Genomic DNA, 13,928 nt, shown 5'->3' with positions numbered 1-13,928 from the left:
AAAGTTGATTGATTTGCTTTATTTTACTTCGCTTTGTGTGCCACTTTTGGCCAATTTGCGAAGAAGGGAATAAGTGATGATATGATGAAATTGATGAATGGACACTCACAAACATCCGCGGCCAAGCCGGAACTCGAACCCGGGACCCCTAGCGTCGTAGCGCGATGTGCTAACCACTCCCCCACGGTGGCCCCAGAAAGTTGAAAGTGAATGAAATTTTTATGGTGTGTTTTGTATGGTAATTATCAATAGTAAGTCTGTCATATTATTCAACTAAATAATGTCTTTTGAAAAGAAAAAACAACATATAATTAATGTATTTTATTTTACATAAGACCTATGCCTAAAAGTATTTTTGTATATGATGACACAGAACTATCTTATGTTGTGACTTCTTTGGGTCTGACTGTAATATATATATATATATATATATATATATATATATATATATATATATATATATATATATATATATATATATATAATTACACACATGGGTGTAGATGATTTTTTATTCACTTATGAAAAGGGTGATTACTTCCATCCATTCATAATCTTGTGTAGTAGTAGTTGTGCGTTTTTTCTTCTTGTGTAGTGGTTGTTATGTGTTTGTGTGTCTTGTGCAATAGTTGTGCTGTGTAGTGTTTGTGTTTGTCTTGTGTAGTAGTTCTGGTGTGCTTGTATGTGGGTTTGTCATGTGTAGTAGGTGTGCTGTCTAGTGTGGTTGGGATTGTCTTGTGTAGTAGTTGTGCTGTCTAGTGTGTTTGTGTTTATCTTATGTAGTAGTTATACTGTCTAATGTATTTCTGTTTGTCTTGTGTAGTATCGGTGATGTGTATGTATGTGTCTTGTGTTGTAGTTGTGCTTCTAGTATGTTTGTGTAGTTGTGCTGTCTAGTATGTTTGTTTTGTCTTGCGTAGTAGTTGTGCTGTCTAATTTGTTTGTGTTTGTCTTGTTTAGTAGTTGTGGTGTGTAATAAAGTGATTTTAGGTGCGTCGGGACACACACGACCCTGTTTTGTGCCCATCAATGTAATAAAAACAGTTAGATGGAATGAGGGCTTTATTTCGTCAGCTAAACTTTTATCAAGGCCCTTGCTCCCCATAATCGGAGGATCTGAGCACGCCTAAAATTCCTTATACAGAAATAGTGTAACATTACATAGTGTTATTTGTCGTATATCCAGAAAGTTGATTGATTGATTGATTTGCTTCATTTTACTTCGTTTTTTGTGCCACTTTTGGCCAATTTGCGAAGATGGGGATGAGTGATGAATTGATGATATGATGAAATTGATGAATGGACACTCACAGACATCCGCGCCCAAGCCGGAATTCTTACCCAGGAGCCCTGGCGTCGTAGCGCGATGTGCTAACCACTCCCCCACGGTGGCAGGACCCAGAAAGTTGAAAGTGAATACAATATTTATGGTGTGTTTTGTATGATCATTATCAATAGTAAGTCTGTCATATTATTCCACTAAATAATGTCTTTGGAAAAGAAAAAACAACATAATTAATGTATTTTATATTACATAAGACCTATGCCTAAAAGTACTTTTGTATATGATGACACAGAACTATCTTATGTTGCGATTTATCCTTGGATCTGACTGTAATATATATATGTATTTTGGTGAAAAAACAACGCAGTAAAGTTTTAAGTAAATATATTTTATCTCCCTACTTACAAATCATGAAAGGAGTCAAATCGAAATTAAATTGAACGGACGTTCAAAATGTTTAAAAATAGCACTATTTCCATAACAGATCATCAAGAATTTTTTGACCATTGACCCTAAGAAATATCTCAAACTGACAATGAACGTTCATTGAACTTATTTATGATCGACAGCTAAAAAGTAATTCATTTGCGTGACTGGATGATAATCCACCACCAGATAGAATTTACGCAATATTTACCTAAAAACTTTGGGTACAGTCACCTTCCCCCTAAAAAGAATCCCTTGGTAATGGACTATCGTGTTCTCACAAAAAAAAGTTATAATTTGGAACAATTTTTCTTTCGCTGGCAAACCTTTTGTAAACGTGTACTTCAGTCTGTGCAATCAGCCCTTACCATTTGTGAACAATATACTGGGGAAATCCACCATCCTTCTCTGTTGTCATTGCACTACAAACCCCATCGTGATTTAGTATTAGGATATAGCGTAGTGAAGAACTGTTTACAAGCATCGCCCAAACCATTGATTCTCCCCCAAAACCTTTCCCTGCCTTCTTCTTTCTTTTCCTAGCTCTCAGCATGCGGTTTTCAGTTCACTTGAGGAAGGGAAGATTGGCCGATTGTGAAAGAAAAAAGGGACGGCCGTGGAGTGACGAGGTGGTTCAATAGGAGCGCCAGCGGTACAGAGGATAAAACGGCTAGCGCGACCAGCTTAGAAAAGTCGAAGTTAAAATTTACATACATTGCTCTGTACGTCGACAAACTACAGACATTCTAAAGAAAATTCTGTAAGATCAGTTTCATTTCTTTGCTGTAGAAGAACAGTAGAAGCTTTCTTGCTCTTTAAAATGTTGATTTAAGTTATTACATACAATTGGCGAGCAAGTGAATTTTACGAAATTGAGATCAGGAAAACTACTTAATAAATAATATATTTTAAAAAAGGCTGCGCGACATAACTAACTTCATATTTGATCTTTAACTCAGTAAAATTTAAATGCCACACACTTGACTGTTCGAGCACAGAACGTCGACGCAAGAACCTATTTTTTAGTTATCGTCACCAGCGGTGATACGGGCTCTTAAGTTAAAACTCCCTTACATTGGAAGCGTGGAGAGGACAAAACAGGGATTCCTTCGTAACACGATTTCTTGAAAACCATTTGAAAATCAACTTTGTGATAATGTGATTAGAAAGGATGAATCTTAACAGTAAAACTTGTAACCTTTTCCCTACTACTATATTTCAGAAGATATTTGTTGCCAAATACCTCAATATTTGCATAAGGAACCTGCTGTTTCCGTGCCGAGCAACTCGATGATGACGTAATGCATCAACGGACAACTGCACATACGATCATTACCTTCTCTATCTGAAAGCCTGATGGCTTGCTCCATGCACTTGACTAAGCGTCATCAACTGGAGGCGAAATAGCCGCCATGTTTGATTTGCTTCTTCGGAATCAATGTTGGACCTTTTTAGTGAATATGGAATTGTAATGCAAATTTAAGAACTGTAATCTAGTTTACATGACGTATAAATATGCTTAAATGTGCAAGAGGTATGGTGTATAAGTGTTGTGTGCTCAATTGCAGAGGCAATTATGATGAAAAAGGTAAGATAACGTTCACATTTCTTCAAGAAGTTGCTGAAAATGAGAAATGTTTAGGGCAAGTCCATGTGATTTGGTTCCTACGAAAAGATATAAGTTAAGTAACAAAGGTTTTATACTCATAAATAAATAAGAGAAATAGTTCATGATGTAAACATTTCATGTGTCCGGAATGGGCATCTAATATACCTACTCTTAAATGTGGTCATGTTTTATCTCTTGTCAACAATTTTTTTTTAGAAATATCAAATAATTTACCCTGAATTACAAACATTGGTTAACGTTAAGATTATTTCTTATGATTGCAAATTAATTTGTTTCAAGATTTAGTCAACGTTTAAAATATTAGCTACGTTGGTGTCTACCAAAGCAGTTTGTTGCTGCACATTTTATGCAAGCATTCGATAAAATATTCATATCATTTACACAAATTTTCAGTTTCAAAATATGCTTAATGAAAGAAAGCTATACAACGGGGCAAAGTTGATACATGTGTACATTTACATTCTTATTTTATCCCGCTTTATGCTTCTTTATGGTAATCGGAGGCTAATGGAATATATGTTGTGCATTCAAATACAAGGGTGCGACGTGTAACAAGAACTTCGTGTGTAAAACTATCCAGGAACATATTACTTATGTTTCAAATATACTGCTGGACAAAAAAACCGGACACTTGCATTTTTTGTGATAACGCAATGGGTCGATAAAAGCTCTGGTACAAGGGCTAACTAAATGTTGCAGAAACTGAATTAAGTACGAATGCATAAACAAAGTCCGAGCCTATGAATGGTGCATATGGTACTACATGATCTGCCGAACATTCTGTAATATACCTGCGAGCTGTTATTGCAATTCAGATGTCAAATATTAAAGTGTCCGGTTTTCATTGTCCAGCAGTATACAAATGTTTTCACACAGAAAGCATTTTGTTACCTGGCTATGTCAATATGAACTACAAATGTATTAAATTTTATAAAACTGTTTCATATGAACTTCTTTTTATTTTTTGTCTTTGTGAAGCTTCAATGTTCGTAACTTTGATTATTAAATCAGTGATAATGTTTATTGTTTCATAATTTATTAACATTCTTCACGATTTTATTAACAGTGTAAAAACAGTGTAAAGAAATATTCCAAATGTTTATTTCCCAAGTGAACCCTAATATCGAAATATTAATCTGCTTTTTTTTAATGAAAATGTTGAAACTCATAAGTTATTGTTACAGATCTTACTATCAACAATGAAAAGATTCAATTTGTTTATTATCTTCGTTTAATAAAGTCAATATGATCGAAATTACAATGTGACATGATTTAGGTTTAGTCTTTATTCACATAAATGTAACATTGCCCTTGTACCAATTTCTTTCGCTTTTGCTGAAAGGTTATAGAAATTAAGTTTTTGTATTGAGATTGTATAGCTACGCAGAATATCTGCATATCTGGTTGATTAATTTTGGGTAAAGTTAAATACAATTTAATTGATTAGGTAACTTGGAAAGTTTACGGTCAACCTAACATGGGGGTTCTGATTTAATCAATTGATTTTACATACAAAAGTTCATACAAAAGCGGTTACGAGTTTTACTGTAGCTGACAAATATTCCCGATAATATTTTTCAAAGATATACAATGTTTAATTTTTTCTGCCAGGAAGTTTCTAACTGTTTTCAACTCTTTCTTTGTGCTATGGTAGGAATTTTTGTGGTGACCATAGTTACTTCCTGAATGAAAATTTTGGTGTAAATATTCAATATTATACTTTTTCTTCTAACTATATTCGTCTGGAGGGTAAATGCCAAAATTGAACTTCATAAAGGTAATAAATATACCTTAATTCTCTACGGTAAAATTACGACAAGGGATTTCCAGCATTAAGACGATCGCCTCCAGATGATGACGTCTTGACTGAGCGCTGTGGCCTGAATCTCAAGATGGTCTTGATACGATCCGCGCAGCCGAACGAGCAGCCCCTGATCTGTTATACTGAACGCCAAGGTACATGGAGATTAGGTAAAGCCATTCGAGGATTGCCGATCTTGCACGAACGCGTGACGTCACCGGAGAAGCAGTGAGCTCGTCTGAAGCAGACGGCCCCTAGCATTTATACGAAAGTATATTATTACTTTTAGGAGGGGAAAATAATAATTGTCATCCTCCAAGATGGTATTGAGGCATCATTTTAATGATTAGTAACATAATTGAAAAAGCGCTACTTTTACTTGTAAAAGGGGGAAAAGTACATGTGAAAAAATGTATTTTGAAAATTCACATTCCTGAAACTTTCTGACCGATGCGCTACAAAGAAAGTTGCGTGTTCTCCTTTAGAATTTCGTCATTTTACAAATCGTAATATAAATTTAACAAAAACGTGGCATGCTAAAGAAGAATTAAAGAGTTTAAAAAATAATTGATTAATAGACTTAGTTTATTTTACTTCGCTTATCTGTCACATATAGCTAATCGCAAAGATGAGGATGCGTGATGATGATGAAATTGAAGAAAGGAAAGTAGACTCATGCCCGGGCGGGGATTCGAACCTGGAGGCCCTTGGCATCGTAAAGCGTTGTGCTAACCACTTCGCCACGGAGGTCAGCATTACAATTAAATAAACAGAAAATGGCATCTATGTTTTAATATGCGAGAAACATTTGCGAGGAGGTTATTGAAGTAACAAATAATTATTACAAGACGTTGTGATGAAAATTATTAATATATCTGAAATATCGAGAGTTGACGTTGCAGTCTCTAAATGTACTTTTAGGGTTACGCAAAACCTTTACTCAAAATTGCTAGTGTAAATTTATAAGCTATCAAATTTAAAACTTATTCCTGTTCGAAACAAGAAACTGCAAAGTCAAATTAATATTTCGTAGAAATACATATATTTTTCTTTCATGAGGCCAAGACAGTATTTGGAGGGGATGGTGTCTTGGGTCATTCCACCATGGGGAAGGCTATAGCCCCGGATCTCGATCTGCAAAGGGGCTTCCAATGGGAAAACATTGCTATGAAATAGTCCAGAAGAAGGGGCGAAATGATTTTTTTTTTAAACGGCTCAAGAATACAAAGATATAAGTGGACATTTGCAAAGCTTAGTCTAAAACTTACAACTGAAATCATACGTGTGTTTGTGTGTGTGTGCGCGGGGGGGGGGGGGGGGGTTGTGGCTACGTGAGGTAACACAGTGGAATATGATTCACAATACTAAATTTAAAATACATATGTGGGAACAATAGAAATCAACATATGTTGCAGCTAGTGACGGCGCAATAGTAAAGATGGAGGGCTAAATCATATTTTCCCGGGGCAATCATGTTTATTATTCCGTTACATACGACACAAAAATGCATTTTTTTTTTTTTGGCTAAAAGAGCATTCATTCATTCATTTATTTATTTTTGTTGTGTTACTGGGGGCAGATAAGAGAGAGAGAGAGAGAGAGAGAGAGAGAGAGAGAGAGAGAGAGAGAGAGAGAGAGAGAGAGAGAAATTGTCGAACGAGAATAAGGAGCGTTCCTGCCTCCTCCCCCCTGTAGTGTGGGCACTGCCTATAGCTATGCTGGAGAAGAATGCACCAATTAATACGCTATTAAATAAAACAGATACTTTTAAAACTTTTAATCAAATTATTTGTGAACTATGATTTAAATTTAGAGAGAGCACATACCTGTTTAATTTAATTTGGATGAGTTAAATTCTGAAGCCTGCCATTTCCGAGCCTTCTTGCGGTGTAACTGCACTGCCCTTTGAGCCCTAGCTGCTGCGTTCAGATGGCGGAACGAGCAGAATACTAATTAAAACAAATATGTGACAAATATATATTAAAAAAAACAACGTGTTGAAGCTATTGACGGCGCCAAAGAAAAGACAGAAGAGAAACGTGGAGAGTGCAGTGATATTTTACGGGAAGCAGTCACGTTTATTACATCCTTACATTTACATACAATATTAAAAAGTTCTGCTTTTAGATCTCGCACAATGCCTTTTTCACAAAAATGGGCAATCCCGTATTTTTTATATCAATCAAGATGTGATATTTTAGATTTCTTCCGTTAGTTTTCTGATAATAGTTTTCACAGCTTTCCATACCATTTAGGCATGATTTCAGTTGACAAGAACAAAGTAATCTTATTTCAAAACATAGAGCAAAAATAAATCCAACGCGCTTAAGTTAAAACTCCCTTACATGGGAAACCTGGAGAGAACAAAACAGAGGTTCTTTCGTAACACGATTTCTTGAAAACCATTTTACACATTTGAATCAACTTTGTGATAAATTGATTAGAAATGATGAATCTTAACAGTAACTTTTCCCGATGCTACTATATTTTAGAAGATATTCGTTGTCAAATATCTCAATATTTGCATAAGGAACCAGCCTTTTCCGTGCCGAGCGTTTCGACGATGACGTCATGCATCCACGGACAACTGCGCCGCCGAACAAGCAGCCCCTGACTGAACGCAACTCCAACTGGCGGCTGGTTTACAACGAATCAGCGGTCAGCTGAATTTTCTTCGACTGAAATCGGGCATTTTCGAGTCACAAGGTACCGAACGTTGTTTGCGGAACGAAAGAGAGAGAGAGAGAGAGACAGAGAGATAGAGAGAGAGAGAGAGTCTTCTCGGGCAACGATATTGCCAGCACCAGAAATCAGCGGGTGTTAATGGTACAATTGCACACGTGGTCCTACACGAGGGAGTTTCACAAGTAAACACGCAAATAGGCAACTGGCAAAAACAGAAGTACGCTTGGCAACGTTGTTTTGGGAGAGCAATATGATCCTATTAGCTTTTACTTCGCAGCTGAGTTTGTTGACGCCCATTGAGGCAACCCCCCCCCCCCCCGAAGACGATTGGGGGACAGAAAGGGCCAGATATATCCATCAGCCGCCAGTTGAAGCTGCGTTCAGTATAGTTTGTTCTACCAACAATTCAATAGCATCATCAAAGAAATGCAAAAACATTTCAAGTGGTGACTCTACATTGAAAACTTCCCGAATTGTTGGTCAGTCACTAAATGATACTTCCAGTTTTCCTTTAGTCCACTTATAATTCTTGGCAGTAGAAACACAGAGGTTTAGCATGTAAAATTTCACTCATTATTTTCACTAGATGACACTTGATTGTTGTTTCGGGAAACAGTTTCATCCAAATTGCTAATTATCTCATCGTTGTTGGAAGTAAAGAGTTCTGCTTCAGCATTCAACTGAGATCCTGGTAGGATATTGGGTGAAACTGAATCATCTTCTCCATTTTACACCTCCCTACTTTTGCTTTTGCTATCGTAAAACACTTGAAATTCCTGTTCATTTACAATTGTTGTCAACAATAGAGAATGAGAGCTCAAGCATCGACTCCTGGTTGTTACAAACGTTATTTTGGCAACGTTGATAGTGAGTCCCAAGTCGAGCAGCCCATTGCTAACCCCACAGCAGCGCCAGGCGCAACGATATTGTGGCACACTTACGGAATTCGCTTCTGGTTTCTCTTCAAGACAGTCACGGTAATAGTTACAATGCCGAGATAGTAATTTATGTAGCTTGCGTAGTGTCTTATATTATTAAAAAAGTAATTTTTTACAATTTTAAGTCCAATTTTAATTCCATATTTTGGTGAAAATAACTAAGTATGTATTTACATATTTAGTACATTTTTACTGCATATAAATCCGTTCCCTGTTCATTACCATGCTAAAACTTCGTTTGCAATGTAATGTTTCTGCAATTATTATGTATTTTGTGACTCTTTCATAACATTCTGCACCTCTTTGAGCTCAAGCAAAAAGAAGAATAAATTGATCAAACCCTTTAAGAGTCAGTCACAGAGACGTTCGGTTGGAATGCCCCTCCCTACCTTCTAGACGCGCAATCCTTATGGGAAAAATAAACACGCATGGAGCACGGCTGGAAAATGTCGCCCGTATTCCAAACTAGGCGTGGGGTGCTTCTAGGTCCACTACAGGGTGACTTGTTAAATCCTCTCTCCTTTTGGGAATTTTAGACTTTGCACAGTCTTCCAGCGATGGTTCGATCTTGAAAAAACAATAGACGCATACATTACCCTTGTTTAGGGTACAAAAAATATTCAACTATAGACTGTCATGAGCATGTTCCATACATAGTCTTGGATTTTAGATACCTCAAATTCGGATGTTACATGCATTCACGGAGATATTTGTTTATTCATCACTAAATATTATGTAATCAGACACGTAACTAGAAATATATTTCGGGAGTTTCGAATCAAATGTCCCAAAATAATAATTTAAATTTAAATAATTATATTTAAATAATTAAAATACTCCTAATTAAAATATTCTAATTAATTAATATATTTTTATTACATGAATATGTAAGAAGACGGTCTAAGGATAGTGATATAACAGCATGCATTTACTATCTATGTTAAGTATAGTTAAGGACAACAAAATTTGTAAAGCCAAAATAATTATACCTACCTTGGTAAGAAAATTAATGTCAAATAGATAAAGAATTGAATATTTATTGAATATCAAAAAAAGATGTAAGATTCAGTTGACGAAAAGTAAAGTTCCTGGTACTATTTTATGCATATTATTATAAGTAGTAATAAAAATCTTACAGAAATCTTCTTCGGTACTGTCATTCAAAGTCGTATGATAATCCATGCCTTCCAATAAGTTCGGCTGAAATAAATAACCCTCGATTAAACAAGTACTGTATATTTTCATTATTCAATTGCAGTATTTAGTACGTCTTTCCGGACCCTTGGACTCCTCCTCTAAATACGTCCTTGTATGTAATCAAGTAATTCTATCTGCTTTAAAATTTTCCCGCTGACATCGTCTCCGTAATTTGGTGCATCATAGTACATCTGCATACAAGAGGGTTTATATATTTTTTTTCACGTGGCAAACTGCGAGATATGTGTCGCATTGGTTTCTTAGCACTATGAAGAAAGTTATTCCTCCCTTGTTCCACATAGGTATCAAAGCATATGGACGTCCTGTGGAGTTGTTACGGCAAACGTAACAACCTGCCTCAACAATATTTGATGCCAAGCATAAATGATAGGTCTACTAGAAGGATCATTACCATACTGGGTACGACAATTCCGTTGAACAGTTGTCGCAGAATTCGTTTCGTGAAAAGCCCGTTGGTACTTGTGATAGCATTATTCAGTACTATACCCTGTCCCAACTAACTGTGGAGCAGGCGAACGGGAACAAGTCTCTGCACAAGTAGTGACGCGAGACGGCTCCACCCATGAACACGTGAGAGGGACGGGATTGCCTAATGGAGGGGGGAGGCGACTGGAGTTAGCCGCTTTCCCTGCTTCGCTCTGACTTTTCCCACTCGATTTGCCTCCTGCTCCTTCTCTGCCACTATGTGCGACCCTGCTCCACACTTAGCTGAGACAGGGTATATGTAATATATTTTTACATACAAAAAAGCATGGAACGATTCTGAAATGCTTTTTGATAGATTGTTATACACTTACAAAATTGCAAAGTACTTTCTGAAGCACTCTGTACACACAAACAAACACCCCCCCCCCCACACACACACACAGTGTTTCAAAATAGAACTTTATAGCTTGTCAGCGTATAAGAAATAAATACTTACTGATTATGAATTTAGTTATTTATTACTTTTTTGGTGCTATATACATCATGATTATTCCTTCTACAGTTTAATTACATGGAATGTAGTAATTGATTTTCAGAAAAATATTACTAATTTTGTGATCCAAATTTCTTAATAGTACTTATACTTGCTGGAAATTTACTTGCGTTTTAGTACTCATATTTATTTATATACCCTGCTTCAACATTTTTTGTTCTCCAATTGATTTAAAATAGTTATGCATACGAAAATCAAGGTGATTATTTTTACATATAACCTACATCTTTTTATGTTTGATATATATTGTTTAAATCAACAACAATTAATTATTAATTTCATTTAGTATACTTTTTGTAAAAAAATTTTGAAAATACTTTTGAAAGTTATCTCATATTCCTTTAAATACTTCCATGAAGTGGTGTGGAAATAATGATTCTATTCACAAAGAATTGAAAATTAATTTGTAGATAAATCAAATGCATATCTATTTCTTTTTCAATAGAATATCGATACTATACAAACACAAAGTAAGAAAATATGAACCTGGTATACACTTACGAGTGACTAATAGGCTATTATTACTTTTACCAGGTATGAAAAACCTAATTTTCTAAAGAAAGTTTAGAAAACACAACTCATCTCGTGTTTCAAGCAGCCATTCAAGCAGAAGTTTATTTATACATTCCTCATAAAAAGAAACGTTTAATTATTACTGCAATACCTAATCATCACGCTTTTGGAAAACAAATTTTTAAGTATGCTTGTGAATATGTATGCATCTCTACGAAAAGACTATCTGTATGAAGTTTTCAGTACTTACTGAATAATTGGTAAATTGTACTTATGAAAATGTAATCTGCACATTTATCAATACGTAAATGTCTAAATGTAGTAGCGAAATGCTTACTACCTACCATCATGCTGTTTCTTATTGTATTTCTATTGTTTTGCATAAATGTGAAGGTTCAGGTAAACAAGCTAGAAATTTCAGAAAATAGACAACAAAAGTAAATAATTAAATCATGCCTGCATTATACAAACTACCAGTAATACCATATTTGATTGTAGTAAAAGTCCTGTTTTGTTTTGTAAATATCACAGAACATTTTTAGTAACACTAAATATAACAAAGTCATCTTTATTTCCTTTAACTAAACGCTAATCACGATATTTGTATAATACTTGCAGCATTGTTCACATTATTGTCTATGACAAATTATAATGGCTAATGTATGGGCTTACTTCTCTATGTAATATGTGAATTCCAAATAGGCATATTCAAACTGAAATAAACAAAATATGTATATTATGGTGCAAACAATGTCATACCAATGATATTTGAGAGGATCTCATAATTGTTGCACGGTGGAAGAAAATGATGATATGCCAGGAATTACAAAGGTATAAAGCTTTAGGTTTCAAATGCAAACACGGATTTTTGGTAACATTATTGTTAATCTTCCTGAAATTACTTTCAGAACTTAACTGGAATTGTTATCTTGCGAGAAAATAATTTCTGTGTTTTTTTATATATAATATTATATAAAATAATATATATTATAAATAATATTTTGTTATTAATTAATATTTGAATTTCACTAAAACATATCTATAAAATATATACGCAGTACACAACCCAAGGGAATATTACAACTAATTTCCTGTCTCTTTCAGAGTCGGAAAATTAAATACTAGAGTATCCACATACTGCACAACATGTCAGAGTTGGATTGTTGCTAGAATAAGTGTGTGTATTTATCAAATAATAGCTATTTAATAGCATAGTACATACACTCTGAGGTTAATAGTTGTTTTCATTTTTACCGATTGGCAATTATATTTTGGGGGTACTCCAGATGGCGTAGTGGTAACGTCGTCGTATTGTAATCAAGGTCCAGGTTCGATATCCGGTGGAGGCATATAGGTTCGGATCCCATTTTATTCTGCCCGTACAGTCTCGATTTGCCTATCAGTGCATAAAGCGAACTTCAATCAATCTATTTGCGATAAATATTTGCCATATTTACATGCATTTACATTTAGATGCATTTGCATGGGCTGCATATGCTAGTTTCTCACACACTATATGCATGTCTCGATTTTTAAATACAGCACTTAGGGAAGAGGAATACATCATAAATATATTACCCTTGGATACTAAAGTGTGTAAGAAATCTTATTATTTCTTGCTTCGTACAGGGAAATAATCAAAGTGATATCAAGCCTCAGATATTGACAAAGATTTTTATTCAGGTCTTCTTTTACTTACTTACTTACCAATTTGAGGATGGTAAGTAATATTTTAATCAGGTACCTTCATAAACTTATATTATATTGGATCTCACACTTTAGAGAATATTAAGCAAGAGGGCAAAGTAAAAATTACCCAATAAATACACATGCCACGTTTACATTAATACAAGAGAGGGTTTCTAAACTAGGAACGTAAAAACAATTTTAGCAGTGCGATAACATACTTCACATGAATTTCTTATTTACTAAAAATCACATAAAAGGTACAGAATTCTAACTTTATGATTAATAACATTTTTCGTAAAAAATAATTATGCAAAACACATTGAAAAATTATTCATTTTCAGAACAAAATGTATTAGAAATTAAAATGTAGAAGAAAATTAAGTACTTTGAAAGGGATAGGTCTAATTCCATCAATCTTTTCCATCATTATACAGATACTTGTTTCACAAGAAGAATGGTTGCATTTAGAGCGTAGCTGCTCGTTTGTATAAAGTGTAAATCCACTTTCTTCTCATTCTGTTTAATTTGTCGTTCAAAACGTCTTCATAATTTTCGTACTCTGGACCATCTGGTATCTCATTATCTGCTGGATGTGGCTGAAAGATAGAGAAAAGCAAATCTTGTATTAGATATTATTAACGTATGCGTTATTAACAGGTATTCGAAATTGCTAACCTTTTTTATTTATCATGACAAAATTCCTTCTCCAACTATCCCAGTTTTATTTTTTTTATTATTCATGATACATAATGAATTTTGGAAAT

The 13,928-nt window shown here is 34.8% G+C and overlaps 1 protein-coding gene across 1 annotated transcript in view; it reads right to left on the bottom strand.

The window, feature by feature from the left end:
- Positions 1-11,261: 11,261 nt before the first annotated feature.
- LOC145994947 (carboxypeptidase E-like) overlaps positions 11,262-13,928 on the bottom strand; it is a 101,411-nt gene continuing 98,744 nt past the window's right edge. The window contains exon 9 of the mRNA XM_083131463.1: positions 11,262-13,760. Within this exon, the coding sequence (XP_082987589.1) occupies positions 13,629-13,760 (132 nt within the window). The 3' untranslated portion in view covers positions 11,262-13,628. The remainder of the gene's footprint in view (positions 13,761-13,928) is intronic.

This window comes from Lepisma saccharinum, chromosome 11 (assembly GCF_977018435.1).
Source record: "Lepisma saccharinum chromosome 11, izLepSacc3.1, whole genome shotgun sequence".
NCBI classification, from domain to species: domain Eukaryota; kingdom Metazoa; phylum Arthropoda; class Insecta; order Zygentoma; family Lepismatidae; genus Lepisma; species Lepisma saccharinum.
Note: the sequence above shows the minus strand (reverse complement) of the source record. Positions and strands in the feature narration are given on the sequence as shown.